At 54.1% G+C, this 17293-nt stretch overlaps 9 protein-coding genes across 9 annotated transcripts; 7 read left to right on the top strand and 2 right to left on the bottom strand.

Annotated features, from left to right (window-relative positions):
• Positions 1–212: 212 nt before the first annotated feature.
• Positions 213–1922, top strand: PG994_007433 (uncharacterized protein; the record flags this gene model as incomplete). Its single annotated transcript, XM_066858842.1, has 3 exons — positions 213–1079; positions 1153–1725; positions 1758–1922. 3 exons carry the CDS (start codon positions 213–215, stop codon positions 1920–1922), a joined length of 1605 nt encoding a protein of 534 aa, XP_066715784.1.
• A 1583-nt stretch (positions 1923–3505) lies between these two features.
• PG994_007432 (uncharacterized protein) lies at positions 3506–4313 on the top strand (the record flags this gene model as incomplete). The annotated part of the gene is made up of 2 exons (XM_066858841.1): positions 3506–3619; positions 4104–4313. The coding sequence occupies 2 exons, from the start codon at positions 3506–3508 to the stop codon at positions 4311–4313; spliced, it is 324 nt and encodes a 107-aa protein (XP_066715783.1).
• A 720-nt stretch (positions 4314–5033) lies between these two features.
• PG994_007431 (Protein sel-1-like protein 2) lies at positions 5034–7737 on the bottom strand (the record flags this gene model as incomplete). Its single annotated transcript, XM_066858840.1, has 4 exons — positions 5034–5359; positions 5466–7421; positions 7478–7627; positions 7710–7737. The coding sequence occupies 4 exons, from the start codon at positions 7735–7737 to the stop codon at positions 5034–5036; spliced, it is 2460 nt and encodes an 819-aa protein (XP_066715782.1).
• A 612-nt stretch (positions 7738–8349) lies between these two features.
• On the top strand, positions 8350–9575 carry PG994_007430 (WD domain-containing protein; the record flags this gene model as incomplete). The annotated part of the gene is made up of 5 exons (XM_066858839.1): positions 8350–8656; positions 8716–8815; positions 8868–8934; positions 8993–9333; positions 9386–9575. The coding sequence occupies 5 exons, from the start codon at positions 8350–8352 to the stop codon at positions 9573–9575; spliced, it is 1005 nt and encodes a 334-aa protein (XP_066715781.1).
• Positions 9576–9614: 39 nt separating this feature from the next.
• On the bottom strand, positions 9615–10485 carry PG994_007429 (uncharacterized protein; the record flags this gene model as incomplete). Its single annotated transcript, XM_066858838.1, has 2 exons — positions 9615–10047; positions 10112–10485. The coding sequence occupies 2 exons, from the start codon at positions 10483–10485 to the stop codon at positions 9615–9617; spliced, it is 807 nt and encodes a 268-aa protein (XP_066715780.1).
• Positions 10486–10940: 455 nt separating this feature from the next.
• Positions 10941–12139, top strand: PG994_007428 (uncharacterized protein; the record flags this gene model as incomplete). The annotated part of the gene is made up of 3 exons (XM_066858837.1): positions 10941–10989; positions 11051–11203; positions 11262–12139. The coding sequence occupies 3 exons, from the start codon at positions 10941–10943 to the stop codon at positions 12137–12139; spliced, it is 1080 nt and encodes a 359-aa protein (XP_066715779.1).
• Positions 12140–12757: 618 nt separating this feature from the next.
• Positions 12758–13417, top strand: PG994_007427 (thioredoxin-like protein; the record flags this gene model as incomplete). Its single annotated transcript, XM_066858836.1, has 1 exon — positions 12758–13417. The coding sequence occupies one exon, from the start codon at positions 12758–12760 to the stop codon at positions 13415–13417; it is 660 nt and encodes a 219-aa protein (XP_066715778.1).
• Positions 13418–13725: 308 nt separating this feature from the next.
• Positions 13726–14669, top strand: PG994_007426 (uncharacterized protein; the record flags this gene model as incomplete). The annotated part of the gene is made up of 3 exons (XM_066858835.1): positions 13726–13808; positions 14074–14192; positions 14263–14669. 3 exons carry the CDS (start codon positions 13726–13728, stop codon positions 14667–14669), a joined length of 609 nt encoding a protein of 202 aa, XP_066715777.1.
• Positions 14670–15457: 788 nt separating this feature from the next.
• PG994_007425 (folylpolyglutamate synthase) lies at positions 15458–17121 on the top strand (the record flags this gene model as incomplete). The annotated part of the gene is made up of 2 exons (XM_066858834.1): positions 15458–15921; positions 15963–17121. The coding sequence occupies 2 exons, from the start codon at positions 15458–15460 to the stop codon at positions 17119–17121; spliced, it is 1623 nt and encodes a 540-aa protein (XP_066715776.1).
• Positions 17122–17293: the final 172 nt, after the last annotated feature.

Here is a 17293-nt window from a genome sequence, read left to right as displayed (position 1 = left end):
GATATCAGCTAGCATGGGCTGCTGGGCATTCTCTTGAGTCTTCATAAACCGACCTTTTCTTCGTCCACCCTTCTAGCCCCCCTCGTACGGCCGTCATTACGGGCAGCGGGTCTTTGCATTTTGATTACGAGACGAAAATCCGAGTGTGTGGTCAACCCCGTCCTTGGACTCCTCGTCAATCTGTCTGGTGCCCACTCACGACCACCAACACCATGTCCGCCCCCATCGAGGAGATTCAGGCGGCCAAATTGGTCGGCGCCGACGCTCAAACGGGTCCTCCAGCTACTTCTGCCTCGGCCGGCGACAAGCGTGGCGAACGACGCGATGCGCCGGCGCCGACAAATGAAAAGTCGTCCAGCACCTACAATTCGGCCGATCCCGGGGACGGGAAATTCGCTGGTACGACGGCGTCGGGTCCGCCAGGTGCTGCTGCGCCGCAAGCGTCCGGCTCAACTAAACTGTCGGGATGGTTTCACTGGCACGAACCCGGGACGAGCCCCGAGGAGAAACGGCTCATCTTCAAATTGGATTGGTTCCTCCTGTCCTACTCCTGCCTCTGCTTCTTCGTCAAGTGGCTCGATAGCAACAATGTCACCAATGCATACGCCTCGGGCATGCAGGAGGAGCTTGGCTTCGGCCCGGGAAATGAGCTCTCCTGGATGAACACATTCTTCAACATCGGCCAGCTCATCGGCGCCCCGTTCGCCAACCTCATCATCACCGTCATACGGCCCCGGTACTGGCTGCCCTTCTGTCTGACCTGCTGGTCCCTCTTTGTGCTGTTCTTGTACAAGTGCAATACCGCTTCCGAGTTTTATGCGCTGAGGTTCTGCATCGGCTTGTTTGAATCGGCTGCATGGCCGGGCATCGAGTACACGCTGGGTTCCTGGTACAGGAAAAGCGAGCTGGCGCGACGTTCGGCCCTCTTCGTGATTTCGGGCGTCCTGGGTCAGATGTTCTCGGGCTACCTGCAGGCCGCACTCTATAGCGGCATGGAGGGACATGGCGGCATGTCAGCGTGGCGGTGGCTGTTCATCTTTGACTTCATTCTCGCCATTCCTATCGCTGTTTATGGTATTGTATGTATCTGATGCTTTCCCTTTACCTTTACATATGCGATCGCCTCGGGGAACTAACTTTTCATTCTTATAGTTCTGCCATCCTGACACTCCTCACAACACCAAGGCTTGGTACTTGAATGAGTGGGAGCGACAGCGCGCGCGCGAGCGCATCGAGGAGGAAGGCCGTAAGCCCATCGGCAAGCTCGACCTCTCCGTCTTCAAGCGCATCTTTACCAGCTGGCAGGTCTACGTCTTCCCGCTGGGGTACGCGCTCTGGAGCTTGACGGTGGGGTCGTACGTGATGCAATATTTCACCTTGTACCTGAAGTCGACGCACTGGTACACGATCCCGCAGATCAACAACATCCCCACCTCGCTCGGGGCCGTCAACTTCGTTACCATGCTGACCACGGGTTTCGTCGCTGACAAGATCGGGAGCCGCGGCCCTGTATGCCTGGTGGTCGGGCTCATCCTGATTTTCTGTTATTCGGTCTTGGCGGCGTGGGAGGTGCCCCACGGCTTGCGCATGTTCGTGTTCATCGCCATGGGCACCTACGGCTGTTTCACGCCGTTGCTGGCGGGTTGGTGCAACGAGTGCTGCGGCGGCGACCAGCAGAAGCGCGCCTTCATCTTGGGTCTGATGACGTCGGTGGGCGGCGCCGTGGTCATCCCGTTCCAGCAGCTGCAGTTCCCGAGCTCGCAGGCGCCTCACTTCAAGGCCACGCATGGCTGGGGAGTGCGCTGGCCTTCGTGATTGCCCTGACGCTGTGGACCGGCTTTGGCATCCCGCTGATCCAGAAGACCCAGTCTAGGAAGGTGCAGTCGGACGAGCACCAGTCGGAGGCCGAGGTAGAGGTGTGATATCACTGGGTTATCATGTTTTTCGACTATATACAAGCAAAACTTAAAATATAATCAAGATATTTGCATTCATCGCCCTTCGGTCAACTACCGACTGTTCATCGCCTTTCGTTCATCTACCGACTGACCGGATCGATGGCCCAGAGAAATCCCCAGATATTTACTGAAGCGCAAAGCTTGGCTGGATCTCGCCTGATGAATAGGCCGATGTCTCATCCGCCGTAGACTATCGGTATTACAAGTAGGACCATGACACTTCATTATGACGGACATGAGCCCTTGCAATGGTACCAGACCTAGACTAGCCTCGAGTCAAAGGCTGAGAGGGGCTATGCAAGCAAGAACTTGACTGCTGGAACTTGGGGGCGTTGGGAACACTCATGGCTTAGAAATATGGAATGTCATCATGTCCACGCGACGCGTGTTGATCCAAGACAGCTCAGGCATCCAAGCCTTCGTCAGCGGCATTAGAACGGCCTTACTCACAAAATCCGAGGGGGAGGAGCCTTGCTTCTCAAGCCCGGTATTCGCGGCACTGAAGCAGAGATAAGCTTCATCGAGCTGGGCCAGATCTTCTTGTGTGGATTTGTCAGCTTAAGGGATAGATGCTGGACGGTCCCAACCCAAAATCAAATCTCTCGCGGGGGGCGGCTGAGGGGACACCTTGCGACATTCTCGGTAACTTCGTTCTGGATTCGGCCCTTAAATTATTCTTCTTAGACTTATGGCCCACTCCTAATACCCTACTTGCAGCAAAGGCGGCAAGGAGGCACACCTGGTCGAGTTCATCGCGGGGATGGTGGGTAGTTAGCCCGGGTTTCGTCATGATCCCTTACCCACCGTGTCATTACCATAGTATGACCCCAGTACCACAGCCACGGGTCCCAGACACCGCAAAAGCCTAGCAAACTCTGTTCCGGCGGAGATCGACAATCAGTCGCCGGGTCAGGGGGGTCCGCACTGTTCCGCGGCTACACTAACGTCGTCCTCCGCAGTCGTTCGCGGTTCCGCCGCATCGTCCGAACTTTATCGATGGTCGTTTCGCGACTGCTGGGCCCGGGTTCTGCGGAAGAGAGAGAGAGAGAGTCACAGCCCTCCACCGTTCGTACGCGCCTTACTGCTTTGTTCCTGAGACGACTGTTATCTGTTCTCGACACACGATCGTGGGCGCAGCTCTAGACCTCGGTTCGATGCCTTGTCTACACGAGAGTTGGGGCTACGCCCTCCGGTCGCCCGGCTCTGGTTCCCCCAAGTGAACAATGGCCTGTGGTCTAGGTGCGTCGGATGCCGTTCGAAATGCCGTGGTTGTAGCAGTCGAAATGGCCATGTATGACCGGCTTTTGTGTGGATGGATGGATGGGTGAAAGAGACGAGGACTACCATAGCGCACATCACTAAGCCCGAACGTCAACAGAACGAGGAAGAGGGACAGTCACAAGGGCGCAGTCTCTCGGGCTACACCAACGAGTATTTAAGTCTGGAACAATCGCATCTCGAATTCATTTTCTTCTTCCTCATCAAACCATTAGTACTCGTATATCCTGCATCAAACATAATTTAGATAACCCAAGACCTTCTTCGCCATGGTGAAGAAGCTGACACTGGCTGCCGTCCTCCTCCTGGGAACCAACGTCCTTGCCAACCCCACCCCCGGCAATGAAGTTGAGCCCATGGATAAGCGGGCCGCCGCCCCTGACGTAAGTCATCATGTTGTCGCCGACGAAAACCAGAGATGGCATCACACACATACACTCACCAACCTACCCGCTCACACATACACTCATCCGAGATAAAGTGAACCCAAGAAACTAACGAATAATGTTCCAGACCCCTGAGCCCCTGACCTTGGTTGCCAAGAGGGGGGGACGACGGCGATGATAAGGACGATGGCAAGGACCAGGATGAGGGTGGCACAGAGATCATGACTATCACAACAAGTAAGTTTTTGTTTACGCGCTCCTTTTGTCCGATCAGTGAAGTGTTGGCTGACCCATATTCTGCATCTATTGAAAAGTGGTTGGGGCTACGATAACCACCACCACAACAAATGGGGTAATAATCACTGGGATAATAACGGTTGGAGCAGCCGTAAGCGAGACACGGTAAGCTCGCGCCTTCCTCACCCTGATGCCCCTCCCTTTTGAGTACCAATCAGCGACTGACATATATACGTCGGGCCAGGAAACTGAGGACTATGGTGGAGGACATGGCGGAGGACATGGCGGAGGCCACCACGGCGGCGGAGGGTACGGCGGTGGAGGTCACCACGGCGGTGGCTACCATGATAAACGCAGCGACGACGGCTACGGCGGCCATCATGGTTACGGCGGCGGCCATGGATACGGCCGTCATGGTTACGGCGGCGGCTATGGAGGCGGCTGGGACGATTGAGTATGGCAGTGGCATCATCGTGCCAAGCATACACTTCCACTCGCTCACATTTCCTACTTCCTGTTCTTCGACGTCGGAATGCCCGAGAAAAGGAGAGAAAAGGTTTAATATTTAATCACCGCTCGTTTATATACTTTATGTAATAATAATATGATATGCAAGATTTGATCAAAAGACTTGGGAAGGGTTTCATTAAGGGACAACTACAATTGGGACGGCAAACTTCACCAAAAAACGTATTCGTCCATACAACAACCTCATCCGACCTCAAGTATTCTCCTAACCTTTCACTGAGAGAGGATATTAGCATTAGGGGCACTTCCATGATCAAGAAGTCATAAAGTCCACCTGGTTCTGCATAGTATTTTGATAGCTACGAACGAGCTCAGGTCGGATATCGCAAAGTAGTCTGGGACCTGTCTTCAATGGACATCAGAGCTTGGGCTCTGGCACAGGTTATGGCACGGGTATGACGCGGATCTAGCACATTATTCATAATCAACAGAATCGTCGAGGTCGGCACATACGGACGCCTATTACCCTGTCGTCAGGCCGTGGCCGTCCACCCCGAGAGTCCCGAGAAGGACCATACATATGTGCCGAGCTGTGCTCTTCTAGCTTGAATATCAGGATCGCGACTAAGACTGCACTTGTTTCGGGAATGTGCCGCTAGTCGGTGTGTGGTATCTCAATTCATGATAGTTCTAAGTTGGGGTTTTCTCAGTGTCCCACCCCTCCAACTCCAACACCCCATGGCTGGAACTGGGGGTCTCCAAGCCCTCGAGGCACCGGCCCCGGATGCGGTGGAGGCGCCATCCCGGCTGCTCTAGCTGCATTTTCTTCGGCTTCTCTTTGGGCGCGTCGACGCTGTAACCATTGCCGGTAGAACAGTAGAGTGACAACCATGCCACACAAGGCCAAGATGATGAGACTATCAATGATCCCCTCTAACTCGTCAAACTCTTCGCCAAAGGGCTCCCCATCGCTTCCCACCATGTTTTCGTCATACATGTCATCGTACCCGTCCTCATAGTAACGATGCTCGTCTCTTAAAAGTTGTCGATCCATTCACTCGGAGACCAGGTCTTCTTCGGCGCTAGAAGAACTATGTTAGAATGAATTTAGTTTCAACGGTAATAAGAAACTGCTTACCTGGGTCATCCCGGATAGAATTGATCTTGCCATGCGTGAACGTATTCCAAGCGCTGCGTATTCGGAGCTTAAGAAGACTCAGCGTAACCGGCAAATATGCCTCGTCATTCGTCTCCAGGGCTTGATCGTAGTAACGCTTGGCTAAGTGAAAGTCTTGAACCAGCCCGACGCCATTTTCGTGCATCCAACCCAGATTGTAGAGAGCCTGTGCACTTTGGAGATATTCCGAGGCCCCAGAATAGCACTGGGCAGCTTTGTCGGCAGCTGCTTCGGTGCCGACTCCATTGAGGTAGTAGTCGCCCATCTTGACTAATGAGTCGATATTAGCCTGTACGGCCGATCGGGTCCAGTAGATCAAGGCAAGCGCTGAGTTGTGCAAGAGGTTGGATCGTGGTGTTGGGCGCTTAAGCCACGACGGGACCGTGAAACTTGACTTCATAGTGTCCAGCATGTAGGCCACGTTATTCTGCGCCTTTTCATATCCTTGCTCGGCCGCAAGAACATAGTCCAACAGAGCCAGTTCGTAGTCACCGTCCTCGTAGGCTTGATTGGCTTCGGTCCAGGATGACACGAACGGTTCTGCTTTCTCGGCAACGACTTTATAATACTGCATGGCCAGGTTGCATGTCTTATCACGGCCGACTCCATGGTGGATCATCTCGGCAAGATAATACTGCGCCTCGATGTTACCGTAGCGCGCAGCGGTCTCGAAGTAAGAGCCGGCAATACGTAAATCATCCGGGGTACCTTGGTCAAGATGGAGAGCACCCAGCACAACTTGAGCAGGACCGAAATCCGTTGCTGCGGCTTTGAGCAGATCCGTGGCTCTCTTTAGGTTCTTTTCAACGCCATAACCTTTCAACAACATGAGGCCTAATCCCCACTGCGACTGAGCATCGCCATACTTGATGCCGCGCTCGAACCATTTCCTCGCATGTTCGAAGTTCTGCTTGTACTGACCACCCTCGCCTCTCAGCCACATCCGGCCGATATAGCCAGCAGCCTTTCCCGCGTACTTATCCAGGCCAGGCTTGGCATTCTCGGTAGTTCGACCGTCCTTGGCGCGCCAGAACTTGGTGGCAACGGCCAGGAAATAGCGCCTGGCCACGTCGACATCCCTTGGGAGCCCGCGCTGGCCATCATAGTAAATGCGTCCCAGGTTGAAAGAAGCCTTGAAATCGCCCTTCTGCGACATCAAATCGAGGTACTCAATAACGTCGTCAATGGAGGCGTAAGCGTCGGAGCTCACGCTGTGCTTCAGGGCATTGATTCCTGAGCTGACAAAACTGGCCCCTTCTCCGTAGACGCCACCATCCTCATCAGCGATCCTGTAACCTTCCTGTACGATCGACATCCCTCCGGGTGGCCCGGATCTAATCCAAGCCATTGCCTTGTCGGCAACCCTCTTGTAATACTTGCAGGCCATGTCGCAGTTTTTCGTCACACCAATGCCGCTGTGATGACGGGCCGCTATAGTCATCTCCGCTCTCGTATGGCCTTGGTTCGCAGCAAAGGTGTGGTACAGCAGTGCCTTGGCCTGGTCCCTCTCTACGGCATCGCCGAGGCCCGTTGCGTACATCAACCCAACCATATGCTGAGCCGAACTGTTTCCGTTGACTTCGGCCAGTCTCTTGTTGTGGTCAAAGGCGGCTTTGAAATTCCGGGGGTGGGAGAAGTTGCCGAAGAAGTTCAGCTGGCCAAGGAGATATATGGCGTCGGTGTTGTTCTGGTCGGCGGATCGTTGGAGCAGCTTGACGCCTTCGAGCAAGGGTCCGCTGATGGTGGTCGCCGCCGCCGCCGGTTCCTGGGGTGGTGCGCTGGTGCGCAGACTCGGTAGGGCCTTGAGCGCAAGGTTGAAGATGGACCCAAACATGCCCGTTTGTCGTTTCGTTTTGCGGTAGAAGGGGGTCTTGACCTTTCGGAACTCGACCATGGCGGCATCAACTAGCTCCCATCCTGATAGTATGTTAGCACTGTCCCTGCTGGCACGCTCTCTCCTGGCCAGACCCTACCATTTTGATACGGAGTCCAGCCTCCTTGCGATTCGTAGCCGACGTTCGTTTGCGACTCGACTTGGTCGGTGGGGAGCTTGTCGGAGGAACCATCTTTACCGAGAACTTTCTGCTCGGTGGCATATGCGATGGCGAGAACCTGCAAAAGCACTGTGGAGAGAAGAGCGAAAGGTCAGCCGTGTTTGCCATGTGGAATCCAAATTAGGCCTATGGACTGGAGCATGGTACTTACGGAAGACCGAAAGAAGCCAACGCCTCATGATGGCTAACTATGCTATATGCGAAAGGTAAGGAGCTGTGATTGTGTCATGGTACCTGGTAAAATGGCCTGGAGAAAAACAAAAGCGAGAGGGGGACGGTGTTGGTTGCGTTGCCGGAATAAAACAGATCCAACGTGGTCACTTTGCGATTATCCGGAAGTTGAGGCACCTGCCTGCTTATTTGACTGCTTCTGCTGGGCAAGCTGTCCTCAATGACGGGCGCGACGTCAGCTGAATTGAACGGCCAAGCCGCCAAGCTCACTAATCGAACAGCTAAGAGCCCTACGATTGGCTGATGGCACCTAAAGTGTACCGTCCTCGATAATATGGGGCAACAAGAGAAGCAGCTTCTAGGCGGGGCAGGCCGACCCTCTATTTTTGGTACTGGAGGCTCAAATTGATGAATGAATTTTATAGGTTAGAAGTGAAAGGCGACTGGCTATCACAAGAACTTATACCTGTTTTCAGGTTCAGGAAACACAATAGCCAAAAATCGACTGTCTTGCCGTGGTCTTACATTCCGCACCATCCACTCGTTTGATCACGTTCAGGGCCACTTCCACACCACATTGAAGTGGCAGAAACTCACAGTGGAAGCATCTGAGAGAAGCCATGTTCAACCTCTCGTGCGTAGATGGGTTCCGATACCCCGGCTTAGACGAGGTCTATGTCCTAGACCTGATACCCTTGGCACAAGGAGCCGCCACCATCTCGTCGGACCAGAAGCTCTGCGTCTTCAACCCTCTCAGTCTTAGACCAGGCCCCTTGACCACGCTGCAGACCAAGCATGGCAACCTCACCTGCGCAAAGGCTTTTGACTTAGTTGGCTCTGTCGTATGTACGGCTGGAGAGGATGGCAGTGTCTCGTTATGGGATCTGAGAAAAGACCCACGAGAAACTGAAGTCGCTCGTTTGACAGGTACAACCGAGAACTACTTCTCTGTATGAAGGCGGGTGATTACTGACGCTGTCATATAGACAACCAAGCACCTGTACTTTCGCTTGCTTGCTCAAGTACAGGCTTCTCTGTTGTAGCAGGCACTGAGCTTAAGTCCAGCCAAGCATCCATACTCATCTGGTGCGCGCAATTGCCTTTTAGTGTGATTGTAATTATACTTACAAGATATCAGGGATGTACGCTCCACGCCCACGCCGCGGCACCAATATAAGGAAGTTCATAGTGACGATATTACCGAGGTGAGCTTGGCTAGAGGATCTTATTGCTCGAATGGATATTCTAACTGACAGAATAAAGCTGAACTTTCACCCTACAAACCATAATATTCTGCTATCTGGTTCAACAGACGGTCTGGTCAACATTTATGACACCCAGATCACTGATGAAGACGAAGTTGTGATACAGACACTGAACCATGATGCGTCTATACACCATGCAGGCTTCCTGAACGATACCGAGGTATACGCTGTCTCGCACGATGAGAGGTTTGCGCTATACAATATCGCCGAAGACCAGGAGAAGGGTTCAGCAACCAATGACTTTGGAGACATGAGACAAGCGTTGAATTGCCAATATATCGCCAATGTTACTGCCAAGGCTAACGGTGCAGGAGCTGTCATTGGCGCCGGGACTCACGAGTAAGTCAAGTACGCTGGCAGGATAATGTTGTAGCGCTGACAAGTGTGACAGGAATCAAATGTTCGAGATGGTTCACCTGACCAAGGGTACTGAGTGGGCGTTTGACAAGGAGAACAGCGTAGGACTGCCTGGTGCGCACTCTTCCGAGATTGTACGGAGTTTCTGCTTCTACGATGAAGCACAGATGGTCTTCAGCGTTGGAGAGGACGGTTACATCAAGTCATGGAAAGCCGCAGTGTAGCCTCAACCTACCTCCCTTAAATCAAGTAATGCAGAAGCCTCAGCCAAATTTGTCATGCTTGCTCTTGACCTTGAGCATGAGCAGTTGTTCGTGATAGTCGCCTTCCCGTCGCGCCCGTTTGAGGGTTCTGACTTCCTCTTCCTCGAGTCGTCTGCCCACAGCCTCTTCGAGCTCTTTGCGGCTGATCTTCTCCCGCGCCTTTTCCTCTTTCGTAGCCTTCAATTTAGGCTTGAAGCGCGCCTGCATGCGGACCCGCAGTGTTGTGTCAAAAGTGATGTCGGTAGCATCGCCACGGACTTCTGGTGCAGCATTGGCCTTAGTTGACTCTTTGACCGTGAGGAAGGTTTCGCGGAGTGTTTGCAGCTGGAAAGTGCCTGGCGTATCGCTCGTGGGAATTGCGTTCCAGGTTTCAAGCGGCGAGACAGCCTCCGAGGTCGCGCTGAGAATACCGTACTTGTCGCAGCTGAGATATCTGGTTGTTTCTTCTAGTTAGTGATTTGATGGCTGCATCTAGTTCAAATTAAGACACTGCTTACTTTTTGTATCGACCCTTGAATCGGAATTGTTCGGTGCCGGCAATCTTATTGGCGATCCAGACCTGGCGCACGTCATGAGGCTCTGATGTAGCCGGGTTTCCGTCGACGATGTTCACAATGGGATCCGTGAACACAGTGCCGTTCGCATCGCATGCCAAACAAGTCGAAGGATCCGTCGGGAGCACGAACATGACCGGCCCAACCAGATCGCCTACGGCTTCGGCAGAGACCCAACTGTCATCGTCGCCCGCATCTTCCTCCGGTTTCACAACGGCGCGTTCGCTTGGTCCAGCTTCGGCATTCGACGATTCGGCTTCTGTTCTCTTCCGCTTCTTGGGCTTCTTGTCGCCCTTGAAGGATAATGGCTTGACCATGGCGAGAGGTGTCAACTTGCGGCAATTACAACAGGGGGGGTTGAAAGGTGCAGATGCAAGTATGCTAACCCATCCGGTGCTGGAAGCTAAGCGACTTCAGCTGTCTGTGGTGGGGCCTGAACGTTGATTTAGCAGTCTTCCGATTACCTAATACAGTCAGATAGGCGCTAGAACTTGATTCAGGGTAGCAGCAAGTCCCCTGTTAGTTAGCACTTTCCCCAGGTCCCGAAAGATGCCGCTCCTTTTTCGGGTATCATCATACTCGGAAGCGCTTACATATCAGCGCTCGAAAACCGACGGTCTCCTGTGGACGCTCACGAGACCCTTGAAGGGCCTCCGGTACAGATTTATCTGACTCTGAGCTTCCGCATTTCAGTTCTAGTTCCTGGAAGATTCATCAGATTGCGTTCCTGTTTTCCAAGTTTAGTAAGTTCATCAAAATAGAACGCCACACGATGGCAACAGCACAGCCCGTCGTCGTCTCCTTAAAGGACCTTAAGAATGGTAAAAGGCCCGAGCTATTCGGGAGTCGCACCTTTAGTGGATGATACTCACACTATAACAGGAGATATCACATTCGAGACTCTACAAGAAGCGTTCGGTCCGGAGTCACTGGGGATCTTGGTAGTGAAAGATGTGCCCCAGGAGTTCGCTGGCTTAAGACACCAACTCCTGTCCTACGCTTCGTACATGGGCAACTTGAGCGAATCCGACTTTGGTATGAAAAAACACTTATTAAATGTGCCACAACAACTACTCATCGAATTTTTTTATAGAGAAGTTCACGAATGAGGCTGCCAAGTATCTTGTTGGGTGGTCGCTCGGGCGTGAGCAGTTGAAGGATGGTGGAGCAGATGACCTTAAGGGGTCGTTCTATGCAAACTGCGCCTTCTATGTCGACCCCAACCGGGAGGCCGCCACGCCCACGGATCGCTTCACTCTGAAGGACTTCCCCGAGTATCTGGCGCCCAACTCCTGGCCGCCGAACGAGATGCTCCCGGGCTTCAGGCCGACGATGGAGCAGATGTGCCGACTGATCATCGACACGGCCGTGCTGGTGGCTAGGGCTTGCGACAAGTTTGCCGAGAAGGAGATCCCGGAGTACCCCAAGGCCTACCTGGAGAAGGTCGTGCAGTCTTCCTCCACGACCAAGGCGCGTCTTCTGCATTACTACCCGATGACGGCAGAGATCATGAAGCGAGGCGATGAGGAAGATAACTGGTGCTCGGTCCACAAGGACCATGGCTGCTTGACCGGCTTGACTTCCGCCATGTTCATTGACGAGCTGAAAGTCAACGCTAAAGTCCCAGATCTCGGCGGAAACGTCCCCGACAAGCTACCAACTTTGAAAGAACTCACACAGTCGCCAGATCCTCAGGCTGGGTTGTGGGTAAAAAACCGAAAGGGCGAGCCCGTGCAAGTCAAGATCCCCCGAGGCTGCATCGCCTTCCAGACCGGAGAGGCGCTCGAGAGGATAACGCGCGGCAAGTTCAAGGCCGTAGAACACTCAGTACGTGGAGCATATAGCAAGGGCGTTGCTCGAAACACCCTGGCCGTCTTCACCCAGCCGAACCTGGAAGACGAAGTCGATCTCGACCAACACATAAGCTTTGGCGATTTTGCGAGGGGCATCATTTCGAAAAACACAGTTTAGGTGTCTACGATACAATGGAAATCGATACCTCCCTGAGTGTAGTATACAGGTTGTCCATGTGGGCCGTGCTTTCCTATAACCATTGTAGCAATGAACCTTCTCGCATCTTGTTCTGGAAAGCTCATCGCTTTTAACAGTATGGTGGCATCATTCGGAAATAGTTACTCTGTTTTCATATAACTCAATGTCCAATCACTGAGAATTGTGAGTCGAGATCTAATGACTCGTTCTGTCCCTTTTCGAGAAGTGTGTTTAATGGGACATGAGTAGATGAGTTTGTCGAATATCATTGCGGCCACTTGGATCATGGAACATCTTATGGAAGTATTATTATTATGAAGATTCCAAACATATTGAAATCACGGAGCAATAGCATGTAAAAATGGCGAATACTTGAGGTAAGTATGGTGCATGTAATGGAATATTCCTACCCCGCCACCTGAGCGGGAGGTTAACCTTCAATCGCGTCATAGCCTGCAGATCAGGTGGGACGAGAACGAGGAAGACGGGCAATTCTCCCTTCTACATATAAACAGTTCACCATTCTAGTTATTTACCAGTAGTAGAAACCACATCTCACCACAGACACTAAGGGGAAAACACCAACACAACATTATCATGGCTGTTCCTCCCAAATACGCCGCCCACAAGCTCCGCTTCCGAGCCCCGGCTTCGGGCGAGGCCACCCCGGACCTTAGCTCCAGCCAACACACGCTCGAGGTCTACCTGGACTACGTGTGCCCCTTCAGCGCCAAGCAGTTCAACACGCTGTACCATACGGTCGTACCGCTGGTGAAGGAGAGCGCAGAGTGGTCGGCGGGGCTCGAGATCATCTTCCGGCACCAGGTGCAGCCGTGGCACCCGTCGTCGACGCTGACGCACGAGGCGGCCGTCGCGGTCCTCAAGGTGGCGCCCGAGAAGTTCTGGGCCTTCAGCGACGCTCTCTTCCAGCAGCAAAAGGACTTCTTCGACGTCAGCGTCGTGAACGAGTCCCGCAACCAGACCTACAAGCGCCTCGCCAAGGTCGCGGCCGGCGTGGGCGTCGACGAGGCCAAGGTCTACGAGCTGCTCGAGATCAGTGATAAACCCGGACAGAATGGTTCGCTGAACTCCGGGAACCAGGTCACGAATGACCTCAAGGTCCTGATCAAGATGGCGCGGTTGGTGAGCATCCACGTTTCGCCTACCGTTGTCTACGATGGTGTTGTCGCGAATGACATCAGTTCAAGCTGGACGAAGGAGCAGTGGACCGAGTTCTTGACCAAGAACGTTATTTAAGTGGTGGTTGTACCGGACGAATCTTGGGTGCAGGAAGTTAATGACTGCCACCACTGATGCAATGCAAAATAGTACTCGTATTCTATCACAATATCCGCGGTTCCCTATGTGAATTGGCCATAATATGATTGCCCAATGTTGTGTATCTCAACTGGATGTTGCATTTGGACGGCGGATACGGACGTTGTGAGCAGTTGCGCGCTAAGGCCAGCACCCAACAACCCCGTAAAACTCAGAACATCAAACGTGCCTCATCTCATCACTCGATAGAAATTGACGATGACGGCGGATTCCACGAATTTGCCAATATGCTTTTTCGTAACAGCGCTGAGAAATGCCCAATCAAGGCCTATGGGTCTCCGGCTGTGTCGTACCTCAATTGCGACCCGTTGTGCGTCGCTCCGTAGTCCTAGCCAAGTATTATGTCGAAGGCTTGCGTCCACCACTACGACAAAACCGGCAGCGAATGGATTGAAGGCAGCACCTGACCGGAAATACAGTGAGGCCCATACTTCTAAAATAGAATGAATCCATCAGTTCATCGACTAAGCGATATATAGTGTACCCGGAACGGCTGTGCATATATCATGCTGGAACTGGCCGAGTCACGTTTCTCGCCTGTTGGTTTTCTGCGAAACCTATATAATAGTAGGCAGATCAAGTAACATCTTAGCAGGTCTGAAGCTGTCGACGATCTTCGTCTTCGCCTTCTTCGGCTTCGTGGTAACGCCCACTTATGTAGAGAAAACCGGATGGAGCGACACAACTTTGCGAAGTAAGATGAAATCTACCTTTCCGTCATTAGGCTCTACCTCCGCGGATTGCTAACACAACCAACTCTGCAGCCCTGGCCGCGGCCGTCGGGCCCTTATTTATCGTGGGCTACCTGACGTCGCCCGTCGTCTCCTTCATGCACCTCCGGCTGCCGCCCTTCGCCCGGATGTCTGAGGAGGCCCTCCGCAGCTTCGTCCGGCGGCTCCCGGCGCAGGCGCAGACGACGGAGCTGGACATCACGACCATGAGCGCCATCGCGAAGCCACGGATCAGCAAGGTCAAGCTTTCCGAGCTGCGCCCGGCCAACCAGCGGCTCGGCATCGTCAACTACGTGCGCGACACGGCGGCCGAGAACGCCACGCGCAAGTGGTACAACTTTAGGGCCGTGGGGAAGTTCAATGTGCAGCACAACAAGTCGCCCAGGGTCTGGGGGGTCTGGAAGGAGATCGCTGCCATGATAGCTGAGCAAGCGGTCTAACTCATTCACGAAGGCAACACCTCTAGATTTGATTGCCCTTCGATTCCAGGTCACTACGGCAGCAGTTCTGGTTTGCCTGGGAAGACAAGAGGCGTAGTGCCGTGTCCAGTGCGTCCAGGGGAACATCCACCCACGCAACTTGATTAAAGGCAAGTACAGCTATGTATAGCATATGTAATACTGGAAACTTGCTCCTATGGCCTCAGAGGTCCATAACTTCATACGTCTTGGAACACCGCAGCTATCACTATGCAATTTACCGCCAGTTATCCCATCGACTGACTGCTACGGATCACGTAGAAGGCTATTTTCAGGCTCATTACTTAAACCAGAGTTATAGAATACCGTCTCCAGCCCAATGAAGCAAACATCATGCACTACCATCAAGAAGGGGGTGAAGAAGTTAAAAGTAGTTAACCATAAAGTTGCACCTGGAGATATTTGCCAGCTGGCTAGCACCTGTCCGTCTACTAAATAGCAATCTGACTCGCGAAAGGATCCAACCACCAGAACAGAGACTCCTCGTCAATATCATGTACTCCGCAACTCGCCGAATACGGAAGACGCTTCATAGGATGGCCAATTGAGAAGACAAATAATTGCAACAGCTCCAGAAAATAATGCCTGGGAGGATCTGAGACTTTAGTTCAAGAATGGTCAAGGTACCATCCACTAGTCTCTTTGCTGCATTTACTATACAAAAGACCACCAGACCTCGCATAATAGCTAGTAGCCTGTCACTTACACGGGGTTCACTCCTGACGAGGCGATACTCGTCTTCGCCAACCATGGCGCGCACCTACGAGTCTGCGCTCTCACTCCTCTCCTCGCTACAGTCTAACAAGGCAGTGACGTCTCTCTTCTCTGTTCCAATCCTACCTGCACCAGCGTCCCAGAGCAGCGGCAAGCCCCAAGACCTCAATGCCCTTGCCATCCCGGAAATGCTCGCCTGGCTCGGCCGCGCCGGTCTCTCGCAGCGCGACCTCTCCCAGCTCAAGTGCATTCATGTGGCGGGGACCAAAGGTAAGGGCTCCGTCTGCGCCTTCCTGACGTCGATCCTCGTGAACAGCAGCGCCGGCACCGCAGGCAAGGTGGGCACGTACACGAGCCCGCACCTGGTCTCGGTGCGCGAGCGCATCATGATCGACGGCCGGCCGCTGGCGCCGGACCTGTTCGCGCGCTACTTCTTCGAGGTCTGGGACGCGTTCACGGAGGCGGCGCGGGCGGAGCTCGGCCGCAAGACGGGGCTTTGGCATCATCATCACTCCTCCTCCCCAATCACCCAAACCACAGCGGCGACGGCCAAGAAGGAGGAGAACGACAGACTCCGGAGGCGGAGCTGCAGGGGCCCGCGACCAAGCCCTTCTACTTCCGCTTCCTGACCATCCTGGCCTTCCACGCGTTCCTGCGCGAGGGCGTGCGCAGCGCCGTCGTCGAGTGCGGCATCGGCGGCGAGCACGACTCGACCAACGTGCTGCCCGCCGAGGCGGTCACGGCGAGCGTCGTGGCGCCGCTCGGCATCGACCACGTCGGCATGCTGGGCCGCACCCTGCCCGAGATAGCGTGGCACAAGATCGGCGTGGCCAAGGCGGGCCGGCGGTGCTTCACGCGGAGGCTCGCGGGTGACGGCCACGACGACAAGGCGGCGGCTACGATGGAGGTCTTGCGCCGGAGGGCGGCGGAGCGCGGCGCCGAGCTGGTCGAGGTGCCGGACGAGGCTGTCGAGGCGTGGGGCGGCGTCCGGGCTGACGAGGTCGGAGGCCTGGAGGGTGATTTCCAGAAGTATAACCAGGCGCTCGCTGTGTGCGCGGCGCGCGAGCATCTTCGGGTCCTGGCCAGTCCGGAACAGGAAGACAGCGACAAGTCAACAGCGGTAGTCGACTTCAGCTCCATCCCCGAGGAGTTTGCGGAAGGTCTACGAAAAGCGCGACTCAGGGGTCGATGCGAAACGAGACAAGAAGACAGCATTACCTGGCTGATAGACGGGGCGCACACGGCCGAGAGCCTGCGAGAAGTAGCTCGCTGGTTTGCCTCCAAGCGCAGTACCGCGACGAACACCCGGCACGTGCTGCTGTTCAACCAGCAGGAGCGAGATGCCGCCAAGCTGCTGGAGGGCCTGTACTCTGGCATCCAACAGCAGAGCGCTTCGACACTGAGCCCGGCGGCCATATTTGACAAGGCAGCCTTTACGCGGAACGAGCTACAGCCGCGATCGGGCGACGAGGCCGAGAGGGATCTGTCTGTGCAGAACGCTGGGGCACAGGTCTTCGCCCGGCTGTCGCCAGAGAGCCAGGTGGTAGTCTGCGACAATGTTGCGGATGTGGTTTCGGAGGCAAGGAAAAGCGTTCCGACCCAAGGATATGCGACGGAGAAGACAATAGTGCTTGTTACAGGTAGCTTGCATTTGGTGGGCGCGCTGCTGCGAACCCTGGAGCCAGATTCCCCCTTATAAAAGCCTAGGATTTATGAAATACCCTAAGTGTAAATAGCCACCGTGGTCTCTGGGATAGCTAGCGACAGAACGACTAGTGGTGACTGGCAGTAACTACGTTAGTTCGAGGACGTCGTAACAGATTCCGGGTTGGCGAAGCTACGGATTATGAACTGTCTTGTTGATAGGTAGG

The sequence above is a fragment of the Apiospora phragmitis genome, assembly GCF_038363925.1.
Source record: "Apiospora phragmitis strain CBS 135458 chromosome Unknown utg000007l:1.0-2108841.0:1.0-2111359.0, whole genome shotgun sequence".
NCBI lineage: Eukaryota > Fungi > Ascomycota > Sordariomycetes > Amphisphaeriales > Apiosporaceae > Apiospora > Apiospora phragmitis.
The sequence above is the reverse complement of the archived record's forward strand: the minus strand, read 5'-3'. Positions and strand labels throughout refer to the sequence as shown.